The sequence below is a fragment of the Zeus faber genome (assembly GCF_960531495.2).
Source record: "Zeus faber genome assembly, chromosome: 1".
In the NCBI taxonomy this organism is placed as follows: Eukaryota; Metazoa; Chordata; class Actinopteri; order Zeiformes; family Zeidae; genus Zeus; species Zeus faber.
The window spans coordinates 11,263,220-11,285,279 of record NC_137193.1 but is presented as its reverse complement, the minus strand read 5'-3'; the positions used below and the strand labels follow the sequence as shown (position 1 = coordinate 11,285,279).

The 22,060-nt window shown below is 43.7% G+C and overlaps 1 protein-coding gene across 1 annotated transcript in view; it reads right to left on the bottom strand.

Annotated features, from left to right (window-relative positions):
* kiaa0319l (KIAA0319-like) overlaps positions 1-22,060 on the bottom strand; it is a 33,027-nt gene that overhangs the window by 10,518 nt on the left and 449 nt on the right. The window contains exons 2-15 of the mRNA XM_080003647.1: positions 18,692-18,914; positions 18,186-18,299; positions 13,566-13,834; positions 12,828-12,914; positions 10,456-10,690; positions 8,688-8,786; positions 7,184-7,281; positions 6,306-6,393; positions 5,577-5,669; positions 4,867-4,999; positions 3,755-3,860; positions 3,336-3,458; positions 2,876-2,999; positions 181-313 (exon numbers count right to left, since the gene is read on the bottom strand). Coding sequence (XP_079859773.1) covers positions 181-313; positions 2,876-2,999; positions 3,336-3,458; positions 3,755-3,860; positions 4,867-4,999; positions 5,577-5,669; positions 6,306-6,393; positions 7,184-7,281; positions 8,688-8,786; positions 10,456-10,690; positions 12,828-12,914; positions 13,566-13,834; positions 18,186-18,279 — 1,682 coding nt within the window. The 5' untranslated portion in view covers positions 18,280-18,299; positions 18,692-18,914. The remainder of the gene's footprint in view (positions 1-180; positions 314-2,875; positions 3,000-3,335; positions 3,459-3,754; positions 3,861-4,866; positions 5,000-5,576; positions 5,670-6,305; positions 6,394-7,183; positions 7,282-8,687; positions 8,787-10,455; positions 10,691-12,827; positions 12,915-13,565; positions 13,835-18,185; positions 18,300-18,691; positions 18,915-22,060) is intronic.

Below are 22,060 nucleotides of genomic sequence, written 5' to 3'. Positions count from 1 at the left end.
GAGAGAGGAAAACCAGGAAATGCATAAAAAAAGAAAAAAAAATTAAAAAAAAAAAAAAAAAAAAGGTTTTTAGGGGGGTTATTTCTAATGCCGTGTGTGTGTGTGTGTGTGTGTGTGTGTGTGTGTGTGTGTGTGTGTGTGTGTGTGTGTGTGTGTGTGTGTGTGTGTGTGTGTACTGACTTGCTCTGCTTCCAGTGGTAGGTGGCAATCTTCTGGTCGTCGCTGCTCTTGCTGCCATCCAGCGTCGTTCTGTCGACGGGCAGCGTCAGCTCCTTCTCCGGCCCGGCGTCCGCTACCGGTGGCTTGTTGTTCTCTGGGGAAGGAACGGCGGAGGAATGATTTGAGGAAAGGAGGGTGCACATTCCCCCCCCCCCCCCCCCCCATTAGTTTTAGGTTCTTCCCAGATACGATTGTACACAATATCAAATATCTTGTCACTCCTGGTCTACGTTCCTCCCCCCATAAGCCCTCGCGAGCCAAATTAAATGTCCCAGAGGAGACTTTGGGCAGGATTGCTCTAAAGGTTAGAGAAGCAGCAACAGATTAACAGGTTGGTTTAATACGGATACTCTGGAGAACGCTGAGGAGCTTGGAGTCCAACCCCTCCTCAGCACGTCGCTGAGGCTCAGTGCAGTACACACACCTTGCGGGTTAATTTGGAAAACACGCCATAGGAGATAAGTGCGGTCATATACTTTATTTTACAGGGCTGCCCTGACTAAAATTTTTCAAAGTCTACTATTTGTCGTCAGTTCAAGCGATTAGTTCGATTAATTGTTGCAAGTTTACGATATTCATTTAATTATTTAAATAATTATTTAAAACACTATATCCGTTAAAATTATTAGGCACTATTATTATTTTGTTAATGTACACACTAGAATTAAATAGACATAATTTGCACTGAATGGTGTATGAAAGATGGTTTTCCCGGTGTGTCAGTTACCGCTCTTTCCGCTGACTCGCTAAACCTTGCTGTGCAGGGTTGCCAGGTCTACGACAAAACCAGCCCAAAACGGCCGATAAAACAAGCCCAATACCAGAACTCAAATTATGCGCCTGACAAACCATATATACTGCTTTTAAAGTCCAACAGCATTGCTATCATTGCTATCACAACACTTCAAAAGTAGGCCAATTCCACGGGAAAACCGCAGACCTGGCAACCCTGTCGCTGCGCCATCCCAGTCCCCAGTCCGCCGCCGCCGGCATTTAATATATGATTTGGTTGTTGAAGAATGTGATTAACGGTTTTAATTGACTCTTATAATATACCCAATATTTTTTATAATATACACAATATTTTTCGGAATTTGTGAATTTCTAAATTTCCGGAATTTCGTGCGGCTTGCACACATGAAGCGAGCTGCATGTTAATTACTGACAAAAGCCGTTCTCCGAAAAATTGAATTATTCTCCTGAATGTTTCGGAACAACCAGGAAGGAGACTGAACATTTATTTTTGGTAAAATTTGTTTCAAATGAAAAGCCCTCTAGCGTTAACGGGGCCAGCCATATTGGTTTTAAGGTTAGAACATACATATACATCGGTTATATATACACATACATAGGTTATATACATACCAATACCCCTTTCCCGCTGCGCCAAAACCTGGTAACACCCGCTAACATCCGCCATTTGTCATTCGTGGGAAAGGTTACATCCGGATTTCAGTCCCTTGTCAAATGACTCTGCAATGGTCACCGGTTTTAAAATCGGCTCCAGCACCGATGGCTCCGATGTAAACAGGATACCCGGGTAGACACGCTCATTTTGGCCCCTCCGTGTACCAGTCGATCATTTCATATCCGACTTAGAATCCAAAATTAAAATCAGAAGTTATTGAATTTATTCCCCCGCATCGGAAACCATGAAATGCTTTGAGTACCACAGCGAAGCCCCCACGCTCCCAGCTGGGCTCCAGGCCACTCCAGCACCACCCCCAATCGGAGGAGTGTCTCCGCTCCACGCCGCCAGAGGGATGGTGCGTACACTGCGCAGGTGTGGGCATGGATACTCCACGCTGCTTCCTGGTGTTGGGTCATTTACAAAAGACCTAATTCTTTTGAACGGCTCCTTTGTAGAAACGCAGGGAACTATGGAGTCTCGCTGGGCGATGAGCCGTTCCTTTTTTCCAAGTTTCAGGTGGTTGTTTGTTTAAGTTGCCGTCTCCTCCACCTCCCACCCCCCCCCCCCCCCAAATCACACTGAAACCATGACACACCCTTTTCCGGCGTGTTTGTGACGTCAAACGTGACGCGCCAGAAAAAAAAAAGAACGCCATTTCTCCCGGCGAGAGGAAAGGTGTCAATCACCTATTTTGTTTGCGGATTTACCCGCTAAAAAAATATATACCAGCTAATTGTGGTGGAAAAACTTCCCGTCGACTACTTGGAGGCCGCCCTTATATTTTAGGTATCTATCGCAGGTGAAAACCACCAGATGAGGGCATGGAATCCTGCGCTCAGAAGATGCACTAAGAAGACTGAGAGAACAGCAAAAAGTGGGCAAAATGAGAGGAAAAGCAAAGGAAAAACACCAAGAGAAAGAACTGGAAGGGGAACCCCCCCCCCCACATTTGTTTTCGACCCCTACAGCGTTGTAATCTGTCATCAGAGAGATAATAGATGTTTTGCATACTGCAAATAGCCGACAGTCATTGTAAAATACCCAATAAAGTAAATACTTGTGAGTGCACATGGGGGGGTGGAATACAGCATATCACCAGTACTAAAACTACCATTTATATATCGTTATCTGTTTTATTAATACAATGCATTCATTATTATTATTATTATTATTAATAACATTATCACTACCATACTGCTATATGCCCCTACTATGTACATTTTTGGTTCTTCTCAGTCGTTTTACCTGGCTGTACGATGACCGTGACCTGGGCGGTGTCCTGCTGTCCAGCTGAGTCTGTGACGGTCAGCTGGAAGGTGTAGTCTCCCTCCTGCATGGCCGACAGCTGCAGGGTCGCAGTCCGCACACCCTAAAAAGTATATATAGAATAAAACATTTATAAAAAGGAACAAACAAAATTAACATTTTGGACTTTACGTTTCATGTAATGGGGCTCACGTGTTAAATTATGTCCAAAAAAAGTTATAAATAAATAAATAAATAAATAAAAAGATCTGGCCCTCGGGCATGTTTACAAATGTGCACTGACCGTATAGATGTAGATTCCCTCTCTACTTTACATTTGTTATTAAATCGTTCTTTTGGACAGCTCAGATTGTACAACATCAGCGAAGTACAAAATCGGAAAACTGCAAACATATCAGTAAAATACAATCCCCACAACGTGTGGCGGCGGGAGCCTGACCTGCATCTCCACCACCTTGCCCTTGCTCTCGGGGCTGAGCGACCACTCGTAGGCCAGCGGCTCGTGGTCGTCCGCGCTCTGGTTGCCATTCAGGGTGACGGCGTTGCGAGGGAGGGTGATGACCTGGTCGTTTTAATATTAAAACACAAATTAAGACACAACACATTTATTTAAGGAGGCATGCAATCATTTTACCGTTAAAAAGGAGGATCTCTTTCTGCCCCGCCCGGGTTCCCCCCATCCTTACGGGACACGTTTACTTTGCAGTCTGCGTAAATTGATGGACGATAGCAGTGGAACTACAATGTATTGCGATACTTAGATTGCGATACCACTTCCACTGTTTTTGCAACATCTTGCGCATCGAAGAATCAAGTTTTTCCTGATAGCGTCGTTATTGTGGGAAATTCGGTTCCTACCTGGTTGGGTCCTGCATTGGCCACCGGCTTGTAGTCCATGGCCTTGTTGACGGACAGGGTGGCCTGCGTGGAGCTCTGGGCTCCGTCCGAGTCGGTCACCGTCAAACTGTACCAAAAAAACAAAAAAACAACAAAAAAAAAAAAACTTTCAAGCTTCCTTTGTTGAGTCAAGAACGCAAAATTGCAATTTTAGTGTTCAAAGGGAAAAAAACGCTTAATGCTTAATGGGCTGTCAAACATATGGCTGGGTGATACACTGATGTATTATCAGTATTGTGATATAGTTCAATATTGTCTAAGGCTGCGTCACGGTTAAGTAATGCGATTTTCTGAACGTCTCATACTGTTCTAGCTGTTCTAATCAATGCTTATTATATCCATGTTACTGATGACTGTTTCATGTCTTGTGTGTAAATCCATCTTATGAAGGCAACCAAGTCAAATAAACTATATGGTAGGGCGGTGACTGGATGAATTCTTTATAACCGAGGTATAGTGGTTTAGTGGTTTAGTCGTTTTGTCGGTCAGTGTGCATTACAAGATAAAACAGAGAGAAGCTTACAAAAATGCACAGAGAAGTATCTCACTGTGTGTGTGTGAGAATCGCCGTTCATATTCTCATTCAACAGCCGAATCCGATTTCGACTGACAAAACTCTGAGTCGGGTACAGCCCTAGGAATAATTAATAGTAATCGGGGACACACAAAACAAATCGCCCCAGCAACTGAAAAGTCTCTCCAAAAGTCCATGATCACAGAACCAAAGACAACTGATGATAACTTAGAAATGATTATTGTGTTTAAACTTCATATGCAGTGATGGCGGTGATGAGCTCAATATCACGGCAACTGCATGTAACCGCGTTATTGTGGCAATGCGGTTATCATCACAGCTCTACTATGTCCACAAAAATATTGTGATATTGCATTTAGTCAGTCTTGCCCTCGGCCCTCATCATACATCACAACATACTGTACATACAACATGTCCCCACTGGATCCCACTGCCTACGTGCATGACCAAGTACAGATGAAATGAGGCGTGGGCGGTTGGGATTGTGCGGTTGTGCGGTGAAGGCGGGCGTTTAAAAAGGGGGGTGGGGGAAGCTGACCTGAAGGTGTAGTTCCCCGGCACCAGGCCGGTGAGGGTGAGGATAGGGGTGTCGGCAGAGACCTTCCCGTCCCGCAGGGGACCTTTGACCTCCTCCCAGTGCCAAGCCACCACCTTGTCATCGTCAGTGCTCTCTGGGGAGGGGGAGAGGGAGTCAGTGAAGAAAGCGAGGGAAAAGAAGGGGTAAGAAACAGAGACAGAAAGAAAGAGACGGTTATGATGATGATCTATTCATTCATTTCATTATTGTTTTCATGTCTTAACTGTATTATATTTTATGTGTATTATTATTATTATTATTATACATCTAATGTACATTATCGTGTAATGCTTTGGCAACGTAAGAAATCTTGTTAGGTCAATAAAGTTAAATTGAAAGCGAAAGAGAGACGGAGTAAGGGAGGCTGGAGTGAGTCAGACAGACAGACAGACAGACAGACAGACAGACAGACAGACAGCGACAAAACAAAAAGGAAATTACAAAATCCCATATCTGATGTTTGGAATATGGTATCTTTTTTTCCCCATTTATGCCTATTATAATATTAATTTGTACATTTGTAAAGAAATTAACCAACAGAGTCTCACCGAGATATGTTAAATCATTTTCAAGAGAAAATCCCAATTGTTTTTAGTTTAAAAAAAAAATATATATATATATATAATAAAATCGCATCACGTGAGAAGCGTGTTCGACGCGCGTCCACTCACGGCTGCCATCGATCACCGTGGAGCTGGTGGGCAGGGAGATCTCCTGGAACTTGGGAGACACCACGGCGACGGGGGGCTTGTTCAGCCGCGGCTCTGTCGGGCGTAAACAAAACAAATTAACTCGTGGGTAAGGGACTCGGGGAGATAAGGGGCCGGTGATTGGTAAAGTGTGAAGTTGGGGGGGAGAGACAAAGATAAAAACCCAACAAAAATATCTCGGTGTGTGGGAGTCGAGCGGCATCGTCTTCCAGCTAAACGGTCGTTTACAGTCTTCACAGCCAGTGTGTGATATGCTCATAATTTCTGATCATTTTCAAATGATTTGCTCTGCAAAATACTGTTCTAACTAACTAAATCTACACAACTACCTACCTCCCTACCTACACATCTGACTTGCTTTGCCATTTGCTTCACGTTGACAAAGTGGTCCACTCAAAACGTAGCCGTGACCCAGTTTTGGGCAGGGACCCACGGGTTGAGAACCACCGATCCAGATATAGCAAAGCTTACGATCTGATCTGAACAACGGCAAAACCACTGTTGGTCGGCCACAGACGTCGAAATGATGAACAACAAACTCTAATACCAGTCGACAGTTCTATTTCTAGAAGGTGACACGTGCAGGTGGGGAAGCTTGGAGGCACCGGACGGACTGGGATGAGATAAGACTTCATTAATTCCCGGAGGGGAAAATTCAGGAAGTTCAGGCCGATGGACGCCGGCCCTCACCCGGTTTCACCGTGACGTTGACGTAGCCTTCTCCGTAGACTCCGTCTCCGTCCACAATCACCTCAAATTCATACAGGCCCACGGTCAGCTGGGGTAGATAGAAAAATACAGGAAATTAAATGGGAAGAGGAGGGTTTCTTTTTTTTTTTTTTTGCTTTTGTCTGAAGCAGCTCTACTTCGGGTTCGTGCCGGCTAGAGCAGGTGACATTCCTGCACTTCTGCACCGCTCACTTTGCATAATGAAACCTTTTTTCTGGCGGCTTGACAATGACTTTGCATGATGTACGGGTCTTTTTCAAGAACTGATAGACCTCACACAAGGGCATATGAAAGAATGAATGCATTTCCAAATTAATTTGTATGATATGCATTCCCTCAGCGACGCAGAAACAAGCCCCAGAACACATTTCTAACTCGGAAAACTAAACATGCACCGGTTGCAATTTCCTTGGCTGATTCCGATTTTTTAAATTTGGCCCATTTGGCCGATTTTCTTTCTTTCTGAGAACTATAATTGACAGCATACAAACAATTTTGTATCTTTTCTTTAATGGAAAACTCAATTGTATATTCATAATAAAACACTGAATATTAAATATCTTTCCCGTTGCCGTCCGTTCATTTCGAGTTTATGGCCGTGATCGGAGAAATCCCATTTTCTTATCACTTGGCCTCATGAGGTTGATCTACTGCACGTCAATGACAAATACATTCGCGCGATCTAATCACGCTCACGTGAAAGCACAGCTGCAAATATCCCGTCACCGGCCGATTGAGTAACATATTCGAAAGGGAACTTCAGGTTGTGTGAATACAAAAAGTATACAGAAGTATACGCCTGGTATTTTGGACAGGGTGTGAAAAGGAAGGAGCGCTACCTTGCTGAGTTTCAGTGTCTTGCTGTGCTTCCCCTCCATCTCCCCGCTATAATCTTTGGGATGAGTTTTCAGGCGCCAGTCAAATGCATAGTTTCTCCCTGGGAACGAGAACAATTTAAACTTCACAAGGTGGACAAGGCATTTGGAGTGAATACTAAAAACGTATATTTTTTCAGCTGAGCTCGTAATTTGTTTTAATTTGAACTGTTTAAATTGATTGTGTTCTTTTAATTTCATTTTTTTTTTTCCATTTGCATATTTTTGTCTATTTGTCTAATACTAACTTACTATTTACTTGCTTTTTTTTATTTGATTGCCTTCCTTTAAAGTTAAGCTGCATGATTTGTATGAAGGCTGCAATACAAATAAAAGGTCATCATATTCTAAAATATTCTAAAATAGCTAAAAATTAGAAAAAAATAGAGCTGCAGGCAGCAATACACGTGGTCCAGTTTATTCATTTTTGGTATGTGTTACAGATTTTTGGTTTCTGTGAAATGCCTCGAAATTTACTAAACTTACAAACATCAAACATTGTGGAGTTACGTCGATAGTACTTTTTTTTGAGAATATTGTGACTTTGAGTCAGTCACAGTATTCTTTTCATTTATATCTGCTTTGTTTAGCGGTAGGAAACCGTTTGTATGTGACGTTTGGAAAAAAGAAAAAAAATATATATATTTTTAAATTTAAACCAAATCTTGTCATTGTTATAACTCACCTTGTTGTGTGTAAGTACTGAGATTTTACAACAGCCGTCGAGCTTACGTAATATCATCGGAGACTTTTTTCCCTCGGATTACATTTTCAATAAGCTACGTTTCCATTAAATATGAAAAACGTTGTGTTATTTCTGTGAGGGATTACCATCACGGCTTCGATTTTTTTTCCGACAACTCGCATGATCTTGAACACATCACCCAGTCATTTCGGCCAATTCGACTCGATGTGGTCACGAGTTTTTGGGGACTACATTTTTGTGTGTTTTTCATCCATCCGGCAAAGTAATGGGGACCAGGGAGATAAAATATCAATCAAACAGATCCACAGACACCTACCAGGTGAGAAGGTACATAAATATATACGTAGACCCATAGTTGTTTAATTCTAACCACGACAGAGCGAGTCCACACCGTACACGGTCCAGCGGACATTCTGAATCGGAACCTACACATTTGCCGTGAATAGTATGATGATGTCATGAAGCGTCCTACTGTTAATCTCAAATTGTTCATTTTGTTTATGAATAGTGGTACGGCAATCAAGCAGGACCAGCTGACTATTTGGGGTCAAAGTTGTTCGGTTTTTCACCAATATCTGCTCCCTATGTGGATCGATTTGAACGAAACTTCAACCACAAGGTGTTTGTGACATACCGGTTCAAACGAGACTTAAACCGTGTTTGTTTCAAAATTCAGAGAATTTTCCCGGAACAATGTCAATTGTTAAAAAAATAAAGAGTGAGTCATTGCGCGCGTCACGTGGAGTAAAACTGAAGTTTCACCTGGCTTCGGTTCTTGGACCACAAAGGCGTTGAGCTCGACCTCATTCAGCGGCAGGATGACCTCGACGCTTTTCCCAGCCGACACCGTCAGCTCCCTCACTGGCGGGGAAACCAAAAGATCAGCATTGACCAGGTTCAGCAAGCACCAAACTACAGGTGGTCAGTAGGCAGGGAGCTGACCCAAACATACGATAGGCTGAATCCAATACGGCCCATTTGTTCAAACTCACCAAAGCACTGTTACTTTTGGTACTGATTATGATCAATATCCAAGTAAATCTATAATTCAATTGATTTAACTGATCAGTTGCAAATACCATATGTTGACCCTACACGGGTTAATGTTCATTTCACTTCTTTAACTGTTTAAAAAAAGAGTGAAATGTCCCTTAATGTATAGGCTACATATTATTGAAGAAATACAATTGTACATGCACATGAGACTTAACTGTGTCTGGTGTCCTGGCGTATCTGCAAAACACTAAAATGCCCCGGTTTTCAGCACAATTAAAATAATAACAATAAATTAAGCTGCAGGCGGCAATAGGCGGGGTCCAGGGTGGTCGGCCTTTCGTTAAAGTTCAATGGGCGAGTGTGCTTTGGCTCTCTGTTTCGGTGTTTTTTCGGACTTCAGAAGTTTATTCTTTCCGGCCTGGTTACAGTGTCATTCTATGACCGGGTGGTGTTTTCGGCTGTGGGTGGGGTTTCCCACGACGCAACTAACGGCGGTTAAACATTCTGAAGTAGAGCTGCATGATTATGGCGAAAAGGATCATCACAATTGTTATAGTCAAGTTTGTGATCACGATTCTTCATCATGATTATTAATCTATTTTGGGGAACAGAATTATGTTATGGCAGTTTGTAAATCAACAGAAAACTGCCTCCACAATAATAATGTATTTTTTAAACCTACAAATAAATAAACTAAAGTGGTTTAACAGACTTCAATTATAGAGGATATATAATGAAGTGCATTTTGTGTAGTGCGCTACACATTTTTGTTGTTATTGTAACAAATCTTCAAGAGTATCAGTCGTGCACAGTGTAAATAAGTGGTGAATTCGTTGCGGAAATAACAGCATCCTGACTAAAATAACTGAAGAGGGAATCAATGAACGAATCGAAGGAACTAAAAGAACTGTAGGCAACAGTTCTGAAGTATTTCTGCCAGTTCTATAGGTTCGTTCACCTATCTAATGTGCGTCTGTGATGTCGATCAAATTTGGTCGGTTTTTCCACAAATTTCTGCTCCGTATGGGGATCGATTTGAATGAAACTTCAGCCGCAAGGTGTTTGTAACATACAAAATGGTTCATACAAAATGTAAACCTTGTTCGTAGCTTCAAAATTCAGAGAATATTCCCGGAACAATATCAATCGGGGATCCAGCCTGACGGGCTATCTAATATTTTTAATATTAGATATTGATTTAATATATTTATTTTTTTTCTAGTTTTTCAGTTTAATCATATTTAAGGTTCAAGAAAAAACACTGTTAAATACTTTTTTTTTTTTTTTTTTAGTTCAATGAATGTTTGAATGCATGTTTCCAAAATCAATGAGTAATTGCGTTAAATGTTTGATGTGTGATGTCAATATTGACAAAAATAATCGTGGTTATGATTTTTACAGAGCAGCCCTCACTACAGGTTATTCTAGTTCCTGTAAGACAGCGATGACCCAGCACATTTTGCGCTTGTACTTTGTTTGGCCTCCCTCCAACAGCACACTAAAACACTCAAAACAACAGGCAGCACATCCTCACCGGTCTGCGTGGGAGCGGTGATGAGCTCGGTGGGGGCGGCGGTGGGCACGCCACCATCGGTGCTATTGTAAGACGCGGTGGCGCCGGCGGCCTCCTCCGCCGTCGAGTTCTGCCGAGTTGCGAGAACCGAGCCGCCATCTGTGCTCCCATTGGTCGGCTGGCTGGAGCTCCTGTTTGGGGAAGTCTGAGAAAGTTCTGTCGGAGCCAGATGGGCCGCCATCCCACCGCTGCTTCCCTGCGGACAGAGAGAGACATGACCCGAGGAGGGAGAAACTGTGAGGCAATGACGGATTTATGGTGAAGGAAACAACCCTGGTGTGCAGTAGCATAAAGGAGTTTGAGAGAATTTCCACAACCAATGCTTTGATTGTTCATCAGATTTCCAGGCAAAGCAGATGGAATAAGAGGAAGGAAGGAAGGAAAGGGAAGGAAATGAATGGGTTGTGGCTGTTTCTCAAGAAGATGAGTCATGCGAAATTCCGCCATGTCATGCCACAGAGTCGAGTACAGCGGTGGGCTCTGAGTCACTGTCCTCGGGTCCTACCTCACCAGATAAAAACCCCTTGGGACAACACTGATTGGCAAGTTCAACTACCTCACATAGTGCCGGGTGATCAGCTCAATATCACTCTTATTTTATTCTCACGGCGATATCGCGATGAAGACAATATCAAATCAGGGCTTGGCATTAAGCCTTTTAAGCCTCTTGCCCTTTGGGACACATTACACAGGGGGTCATTTGAAACACTTTGTTTCCTGCATTCTGGTAGGAATGCAACTATTTTTGCCTTTTCTGCATCAACTTATCAAAACATTTCTTTATTTGTGTGACACAAAATGTTTTTTATTGGAGGGGGGGGACAGGGGGGACAAATGCACGATCAAAATATTGGGGGGAGACGGATCACCCGCACCCCCCCCAAAATCTGCCTCGCTAAACGCAATCTTGGCTCTTAAACAATAACTACTTAGGAGGTATAGATCCCTCCTGTGAACAAAGCTAAATGAGAATTGTAACTGAACCATTCAAATACTCTCCACTCTGTTAGAAGACAGTGGAGCAAGAAAAATATCGGAAATATAAAATTGGATTTAAAACAATAGGATGTCATTTTTTCTTTTAATTGCTTGCTTTCATTATAATTGTGTAATTTGTTTTAGAGGATGTTAATTGAGACCAATCAATCAATATAAACAATGTTATTTTTTTGTAGTGGAATAAATATAAACAAAATATTTCATACAATTTCATAAAATTAAAGGAAATAAAAACAAATACTTGGGAGCCGTAGGAGCCGGCTCACTGAAAAGAGAAAACTTTTCACCACTACTGCGAGTGTGTCTCTTCTCCTGCGTGTATGTGTCCGCACTGTGCGTTCTGCTCTCATCTGACTTTTTACCTAATTCTACTCATCATATCTGTGGTGTGTGGATGGGATGGTTTGAGCAGCCACACCTGTCTTGGATCGAGGTGATTGGGTCGGGGTGGCTGCATACCTGTTGCTCATTGTTTGGGCTAACAAGCAGCAGGTTTAAAACCCCCCATCCCCACACTCACTCAGGACAGGAGCCCTGTCATGACATCAGCTCCTGGCTAATTCCACCTAGCCTCCTCTCTGCAATAACCTGGTGTCTACAACCCACCGTCTTCTGTGCCGGAGGGCCCCGGAAACGGCACTTGGCTGGCCTGTGGCAGGAGGAACCGCCACAATATCGCGGCATCATGTTCCGTTTAACATTAATATCTTATCTTTGATATCACAATCCAAATTATATCCATAACGTTAACTACTCTTATGGAATGTGTAGCGGTGCGTACTGGCACCTTAGCTGCCGGTACTCTGTTCTGCCCTCTCACGTGGATAAATCAAGTGGGCATATTGTAGAATACAGTTTACAATATTTTCGGAGCACACTTTTTCTTTAAAGCATTAGAACCCACAAGCTGCGAGCTCCGGTCCCTGTGCCTCGGGGTCCCCCGCCCCCGGCGATCAGTATGAAGTTTATTTTCAGATAACCGTTACATTAGAGATCGCAACTATTTTTCACTTGCCCGATCAGACAACTGCATGAGGAATTCCACTTGCCCGAACACAGAGTTTACTTGCCCCGGGCAGGCGGGCAAGTGTTAATGTCGAGCCTTGCAAATTAGGCCATAGTCATAACATGGTATGCAACTTTGCAGTCCAAAATAAGGACGATGAAAAGATCTGAGGAACGGGATTTTTGGTCATTATCCATCACATTAGCATATAGTTAAAAAAAAATCTAATTCATATAGTGCCACTGATAAAGAGATGAATAAAAAGAAAATCAGGACGTAAATATTAAAGGAAAAATCCGAATAGTCATTGACCACGGCGCAGACTTACGGTGCTAGTACGGTGGTGCTGAATATGTTTCCTGAAGCCTCCGTCCTGCTGTACCTGAACGGCCTTCCTACGTCTTATGGTGTGGCCCTTGGTGCGGGGTCAAGGGAAAGGTAGCAGGGGTGGGTTTTGTATGAATGAAAAGGAAATCTGTATGACTGTTTGGAAATTTTTGACAAAGTATAAAGATTCAGATTGAGTAATTTACACAAACCAACAACCAACCATCTTATAAAGGGCCGTACCCATGTCAATTTTAGTTTTATCTCAGCACGCACACTGTACAACACTGACATTTTCCTGATGGTAGCTCACATTTTAAAAATTTTAATATTTGTTCAAAATCATTACAATTCTAACAATATGGTGAGAAACCTACTTTAAATATATCTACTGGTAACGCATATTTTAGTCAAAGTAACTTTCGTTATAAATTTTGTTACAAAACTGCACATTGCCATGTTTTTGATTTGTTAAAGTTCAAATGGAATGAACAAATACAAAGTATGGTAGCTTTTTTTTTTTTTTTTTTAACTTTGTAACAACAAAAAAGTACTTTGACAAAAAAAAGCGGAGAAAAAAATTACACCAAATCCGTCCTTTAAGACGTTTCACTAGATTTCATCATCAGAAAAACCCTGAAAATCCGTATTATATTTAGTTGGTGAAAAGTTGAAAAATGGATGAATCTCTCCCTCCTTCGGTGTGTTTTCGTCATCTCTTCCATCACCCTCCTCCTACCTTGGAGAGCAGCTGGAGGAGGCCCAGCGACTCCTGGTGCGGCTGTGGCAAAGCGGAGATGGCGCAGCCCCTCTCGCGGGTGCAGCTAAGCAGCACGCAGCGCCCCCCCAGGCTCCACACGCCGTTGCAGCTGGGCTTCAGGCAGCACGACTCCCAGCAGGTGGCCCCGGCCCTCCCGTCCGCCAGGGGGCGCCACCCGAGGCCGATGACGCTGCTCCGATGGATCCCGAGGACCCCACCCGTCACTCTGCAGAGCTCTGCCGACACACCTGGGGGCGGGGGGAAGGGCAGGATGCCACAACGGTTAGAAAAGGCCTTTAATTAAAGTCACGTTTTGCCAACAATTTATGGTTGCTCGTTGTCAATTTCTAGCCATATTATCAAACAAAAGTACAAAAATTATTGTAAAACATTAGAATACCAAGGTGAACAGCAATATGATGTAGCATTAATCCTCATGTTTCATGATGCAAAAATCCCAATTGGTTGAATTTCTTAGGTCCCGCCCCCACGGCTAAGAGAGACGCCCACTCAGCTATTTTAAATGGGAGCGATAGCAATTGCGCTACGGGATTGTTGAGTTGAGATGTAGCGGAGACAGAAGGGAGCGAGTATTCAGGGGCGGCTTTAGTGATTTGGAGGCGCCAGGCAAAGACGCGTCTGCCCTGGAGATCTCGACCACCTTGGTGGAGGACACACCGGGGTTCACCGGGAGACTCACGTTGTCCATTTTCCATATCCAACTATGGAGTTCACCGAAGCTTTACGCGTACGTATGCAGGTTAAAGCCTCGATCTAAAAGCATTGAAATATTTCCTCTGCGTTTTGGGGTTTTCTTTCAGTAATTCACTCTTGGAGGCCGTGCACGGTGCGCGCAGTCCGGATTGGTCCGTCTGGAAAAGCGACACCAAAAAATTGATTGGATGACTGATCAGTGGGAGCTTGGAAGCTCTTACTGTATAAAGACAGCCGTCCGACAGAGAGAGCACGCACGCACACACGCACACACGCACACACGCACACACGCACACACGCACACACGCCTCTCATCAAAGTCGCTCCTTACGCTTAGCTGTTTGGCGGACGGGGCCCCAAGCAATTGCGTACCTATGCCTAATGGTAAATCTGCCCATGCGAGTATTTCAGGAAATGTTTTTGTTTTTCAAGAGCCACTGGCAACAACCACCCTGCAGACCCCACCCACTTTCTGAGCATTCTTCAAAGACCGACTTCCGTGTCTTTGGGCTCTTTACTTCTCTCGTGCCCAATGATTGCCAGACAACCGGCTGCTGTGAACAATAGAGATTGAAAGGGTATGGGGGAGGAAGCGCTTCTTTTAAGGACTCTACTGAAAGGATTGATGGACATGAGGCGGTAAAGAACAAGTGGTAATCGAATATAAATTTACTTTAGTGCGTTGATTTCCCCTCAAAATGTACATCAATGCAGAGTGTGCAGCTCGGTTCAAAGAATTTGCAGAGGGGCTGAGCGGGTGCACTGAGGGAATGTATTTCAAAGGCTCTTCCAGGGATTCAAGACACTTTGTTTCAATCGAGGCTTTGTCGGGAGTTTTCTGCAGTCGTCTTCAAAACCGAAACCCACGGCAGATTTGATTCTTGACTTGACTTTTGTTCCGGGATCAGACTTTTTTTTTTTTTTTTTTTTTTTTTTTTTTTAAAACAGGCGTGCTGACTGGATGGCAATCTGCCGGAACACCTCCCGAAAAGTCAGCGGAGGAAACAGGAAGAGAGGCCTTTCCCCCCCTGGCCAAGCAACGCACTGATTAAAAACCCCGAGCGCAGTGTTCTGTAGATACAGAAACCCCGCTCCCAACCCCCCGGGCCTGCTATCAGCACTATAGGCTGGTACCGTCGCTTCAGCGCTGTCCATGCAGGGCTCCGGACTAACTTTTTCCACTAGCAGCGCTGGTGCTCCCTACTGATTTATTTATTTTTATTTTTTTGGGAGCACCAGCACAACATTTAGGAGCGCCACTGAAATCGACAGGCAACGCAACACATTCATGTTTTTATATGGTTATTTATTACAACCATGACGAGAGCCTCAGAGCGCGCACACACACACACACACACACACACACGATGATGTTGGCCCATAATATGTCCATATAGTTTTTGTTCACTAAATACAATTATTTTATATAAAAAAAAATTAAAAGAAAACACAAATCCACTAGGCCCTTTTGGCTGATGAGACCCCAAGAAATTGCATACCTATGCCCAATGGTAATTCCACCCATGCGAGTATTTCAAGAAGTGTTCTGTGAGCGACTGGCACCAACCATCCTGCAGAACCCCGCCCACTTCCTGAGCATTCTTCAAAGACCAACTTCCGTCTTTTGAGGCTCTTCAATGATTGCCAGACTACTGGTGCAATTTTTTCAACTACGCAGCCTTTTCAATAGAAACACGAGATAAAACTACTTGGTAAAGAGTGCAATCAACTCTACTTGTGCCACGTCCTTCGTGAACGATCCGGTTCTTTTGTAGGTACAATAGGAACCAAGTCTCGCTGCGTGATGAGCTGTTCCCTTTTTTGGTCAAGTTTTACGGTTTTATGTCGTGTTTTTTTGTTTAAGTTGCCGTCTCCTGCCGCCGGAAAACGTTTCCCCCTCTATGTAAGAGATATCCTAAGCTCCTCCCTCACCGGGAGGTGTCCTGGCCAAAAAGGAGCGCAACCACTGTCACGTCCACAAAGCGAAGGCACACGCGCACTTGTCTGACTATGAGGTGTTATTCTACTATTATTATTTATGTGTGAAAAACACTGTTAATACCTGTTATACACAAAAAATATTAACTATAGTACTTGTTATATTTATTTTTTATTGTGAAACATTTTTAAAATATGATTTTTTTTTTTCCCCCCGAAAATGTACAGTATATTGGAATTATCCCCTATCCTCGACACCTCCCCTCAAATCACATGAACTTGTGCAAATTATAACAACCCAAAGAACTTGAACCCTCATCTCCCCCCTCCCCCCACAGTCATACACACAGCATCACACTACTTATTTGTGGTAGACTACCGTAAAAACATTTTTACACGATTTAACTTTTTTAATTTATATATATATTTTTTCTCATCGAAAATACCGAAACTGTACCGTTACCGGAAAACATTGGCTGGGTGCCGCGACTGGACGATTGAAATTTTGCATGATAGCCCAAGCCTAACGCTTCCTCCTAGTGTTTGATACGATGATTAAAAAAAAAACAACAATAAAACTGTCTGCATATTTGCAAGTTGCGCTGGTGCTCCTAGTTATAAGATTTACTCGCGCTGTCTCGAAAAAGGGTCGCAAAATGCGACTAAATGGTCGCGGTCTGGAGCCCTGCTTCGTACTTGTGGGAAGAGGTCGGTTGCTTGACATGTGAACACACATGGCCGCTCTCAAAAGTGTCTTCAAAAAAAAAAAAAGCGTTGAATTATTACATAGAACATAATCATACATAATAACAACTGCAAAATGGAATCGGTTATTACAAAATGTGGGCATTAATGCATAATAAAGGTCAAAATGGCAAATTACATTATGGCAAGTTATTACATAGCGTGTTGCCACAAGCCTTGAACCTCAACGCCCCCGGACCCCGTATCTGTCTCCATCGCTGCTCTGCGTCTCGTAAAAAACAACTGGGTTCCATGCAGCCTCGGTCTTCCACGGCTCAACGAATCCCCATTTACATTTTACGGCTCCGCATGGCCGCCGGTGGACTGACGCACGTTACACTCGAGTCTTATTTGATGTAGCTGGCAGGAGCGCAGTGTTGACTCTAGATAAAGTGAGCTGACGAGGCCTGGCGCCGACGGCAGCCTGGTCTGCTGACACCCAGGCTGTCAACAGGAGGGATGCTCGGCCACGGCGCCATCACCATTTCACCGAGTCCGGGCATGACTCATTACTTTCAGCCAACTAGTTTGTGGTCACTAATCATGTAAATCCTTCTTTCTCCATCACAGAACTCCGACATGGCCCCATGTGTCAAAACCACAGGATATCAATTAGGCTTGTATTTATTTGGCTCAGTATTGGACTTTTACATCTTGTGATGGTCTCAGATTCCGTTTTTTTTTTTTAGATGTAGGCCAGTTAGTGTTGCTTCTGTCTTTGAACCACACACACACACACACACACACACACACACACACACACACACACACACACACACACACACACACACACACACACACACACACACACACACACACACACACACACACACACACACACACACACACACACACACACACACACACACACACACACACACACGCTCGCTGAGCTCTGTGGCATCAAAGGCTCACCATCTCTGCTCTGCGAGTTGTGACACCAACTGTGCTAAAGCCTCCACACCTAAAAATAAACAGGCAAAGAAACGCCCGCTAAGAACCTGAAACAATCATCATGAGATGCAAAAGAGGAGCGAGAGCCGCCCTGAGCAATCTAAGGCGTGTGAATCCACGTTGGCGCTGCGGGGGGGGTGTTTACAATACATTCCAGGCACTGTGTGTGCTGTAACACCAATACTACAAGAAAAATACGGCAACCAATTATACAAACAGGTGACTACGACTTCTACTGGGTCATCTTACCTGCGTGCGGAGCATGGCCCCCGAAGAAGACCAGTGATAGGACGACGAAGTGAGGTAGACTCCGGTTGAGCAACTTGGGGTGTGCATAGAACATTTTCCACACGCACAGAGGACCTGATGGAGGACGCGCATGTTGATTATTTTAACGGCGGTGTTTCTTGTGGATTCATTTATTAAACACACCACAAAGTAAATAATAGAATGAAGTAATAATCAAACAGGAACAAGCTTTGAGCTTTAGCTCTGAAGTTAGTGCTGCAACCAAACTGCGATGATGGACATAGGATTTAAATGACCCCAAAGTACCTATTTTACAAACAAACAACCAACCAACCAACCAACCAATAAATTAAATAACTGATATTCTCAAGTCTGGACAACATATGTATAACTTCATCCTGAGAGCTCGGGCCAGTAACGCAACTGCGTTCTTATACTTCCCCCTACAATGGACAGCAAAGAAAACAATAGTATGTGATAAAATGAATATATATCCAGGTGCCTACCTTTTCCCGGGCCGGGTGATGGAAGAGACAGGTGTGTGTGTGTGTGTGTGTGTGTGTGTGTGTGTGTGTGTGTGTGTGTGTGTGTGTGTGTGTGTGGCGTTAAGTGGGCAGCGATGTGCGGTGAGGTGAAGGGTGAAGACGGGACGACACCAGCACTCTGAGGAAGAGCGTCAACATGGCTGCCTCCCGGTCCAATGCAGCCGGAGTTGCTCACACTCTACTCCTGAGAGAGAACGGAGGAAAGAAGTGCAAGGCCTAGAATTAGCCGCCATGTTCGCTTTGACTCTTTCCAGAAAGAGGGATCAGATTCCCATCTGTGTGCCTTCGGCTCACTCGGATAGCCTTTCTGCCCGTTTCTCAATTTGACTGCAAAGCAATTTACCTGAAAAACAAGATTCCAAAATCAAACTGCGAAATCATGCTTCAATATTTTGATATTCAATGTATTTTATCAAATCCATACGATGTTGATGTGAGCCAAATTGAGAACTCACTCCACATATAAATTCCATACGGCATGTGGATATCATTAAAGCTGCTCGTAAAAAAATAAAAATACCACTGGCTCAAACTGTCCACGAGAACAGAATGCTAGGCTTGCCCTCCAGAAAGGAGACCAAAGAAAAGTCTTCTTTGGGAGCTTAAAAAATAAAAATAAAAAGCAGAAAAGTGCGAAAGTATTTTCAGGTTGTTTGCACAATCAATTACACAAAGTTAATAGCTACACATTTCATTATTTATTATCAACGCCATTTTCGGCACTGTCTTGTGAGAATGAGTGGTGGCCATGTACATTATAACACACACACACACACACACACACACACACACACACACACACACACACACACACACACACACACACACACACACACACACACACACACACACACACACACACACACACACACACACACACACACACACACACACACACAACTACTAGTAAAGGCCCAGTACAATAGCTGATCCATATTAGCTGACATCGAGCTGATAATGAAAACACGGAGGTCCCAGATCGACGTGGATATTAATCTTTCAAACCCCTGCCGACAGAATCACATATGGACAATAACATACAGTACAGCCCATCCCTTCTAATTTAGATGATAATGTTAAATAATAATCGCCATGTTGACAAATTTACCTTTGTTAGCCCTCTACAGTCTGGGACAGCCATTCTTATAAATCTCTCCTCATACTACTAGTGGGAGACGCCGCAATGTCACCGTCTTTGAAAGCAAATAGAGGGGAAGAAAAGCAGGAATTGTAGGTCCTGATAAATCTTTAAATCTATTTTTTAAAAAGTACACGGCAAAGACACTAGTGATGCATGCCACTTTTGAGAAAATCCGTTGCCGTAATTTGAAATAAGAACCTACGTCTATGAATGTCAACACGGACACATCAACATACTGCACGGCATGTTCGCCTCTCAAACAAACCTGGGAATCGTCACCTGTGTCCGCATTCAAGAAACACAGATGCTCCTTTCCCAGCCGCCTTCATTTAGGGCTCATGACCACTTCCAAAACAAAAACACTGCGACGGGTGTTGTGAGCTGCTCGCATGTAGCGTTGACTCCTCACAGGGCTTCACTGCGACTGACCAAAGAAGGCACGTGAGAACACTCGATTTCTCACGGAGAAAGTCAGGAGCTGATCAGCCTTATTCGTGCGCGGTAAATGCACCGTGCACAGTTGTGACTGTTCCTACACCGGCCGCCGTGCACAGGTGCGCCAACTCGAAGCGGTATCCAGGCCTGTAATGGCAGAGCTGTCATCAGCCCGCTGATGACAGCTCTGCCATTACAGGGCTGGATTCACAATTCTCCCTCGGGGGGATAAACGTGCAAAACAAGGGGGTCCCGCCTGACCCAAAACCCCTTTCCATGCGAGGGAGCACGTTTCTCTTCCCCCTTTGTTCTCCCTTCTTCCTCATTCTTTCGGGCCGGGCGGTCAAATCAAAAGCACACTTGTCAGAGCTGTGTTGGCCTCTAGACAGTGGAGCATTCTCTCCAGTCGCAGAATTCGCATCGTCGACTCCGCCCCGACTCGGACCGCAGCAGTGGAAGGAACACACCTTTCTACTTCACAGAGCCTCTGTTTGTCAGCTGCACAACAATAACCACATCATGTCAACCGTGATACCCTACAACCGGAGGCGGCTAGAGTAGGCGGCTCAAATGTGCGGCCTGCCGCACTAAAGTTGCTGTGGCCCTGAAAACATTTAACCCCAATTTAAGTTATGGCAGTTTTGCAAGAGTTCAGAGCTCCCGCAATTTGTGAAAATCCATTAACTGTGGTTTTAGGATTTTTTTTTTTTTTTTTTTTTTTTTTTAAAGGTCGAGGAACAGATTACGTCGGTATTAAATCTATACAGATCGAGGAAGTGCGCAGAGAGATAAAAAAATAAAAATAAAACTGCAACCAAATTGCTCAAAATGTTTCAAAGAGAATGACAACACGTACGTGACAAAAAAAAAAAAAAACTTATCCGACAAATATACTCTATAAAATGGTATAAACCACAAGAGAACAATCTGTTCTGGCCGTATACAGCTTGGACTGCTACCCATCTGTCAGCTGTGATCAATAAGCTTGAGGCTTTATAATCTAATAACACAACAAACACAGGGAACAGTGTTGAAGGTCAAAGTTCACCGACGCAGACTATGGCGGTGAACTATTAAGGCAAGACGGCATTGTGTACAAAATGGAGGCTTCATTCATTATGTAGTTTCAGGCAGCGCCGGGGTTTAAGGCCATGGATTTATGGATTTCCCCACTGTCTGTCAGATGAATAACCCTCCAACCCCTGTAGGACGTTCGGTCTGAAAGCCTCCGAGAGCCTCTCTGGCTCACAGCGCTCGGCTGTATGACACACACACACACACACACACACACACACACACACACACACACACACAGTTCATTCAACTAGAACATGAAACTAGATTCAACATCCGTGTTCATCACATGCAAACATCCTAGAAGTACTGTGTAGTGGAATGATCGAGAATGGCTGTGCACAACAGGAAGGGGGAATAAAATAAAGAGTGATCAGACAGACGGACAGACAGACAGCTAGACAGCTAGACAGACAAGACAGACAAGACAGACAAGACAGACAGAATCATCCACAGGGAAATTTGCTGCAGGTAGGTGTTACAGGAGTTGACACCTAAACAGGCAATAATAATGATAATACATATCATTAACACACATGTTTTAAATTTGCGTTATTAGCGTGTGATAATAAGTCCTACATATATTATTGATATGCATTACATACACACACACGGCACAAGAAGCAAGCCTTCAAGCTCTATGGACGTGAGTGTACAGTCGTGGAAGGGTCCAAAGCAGC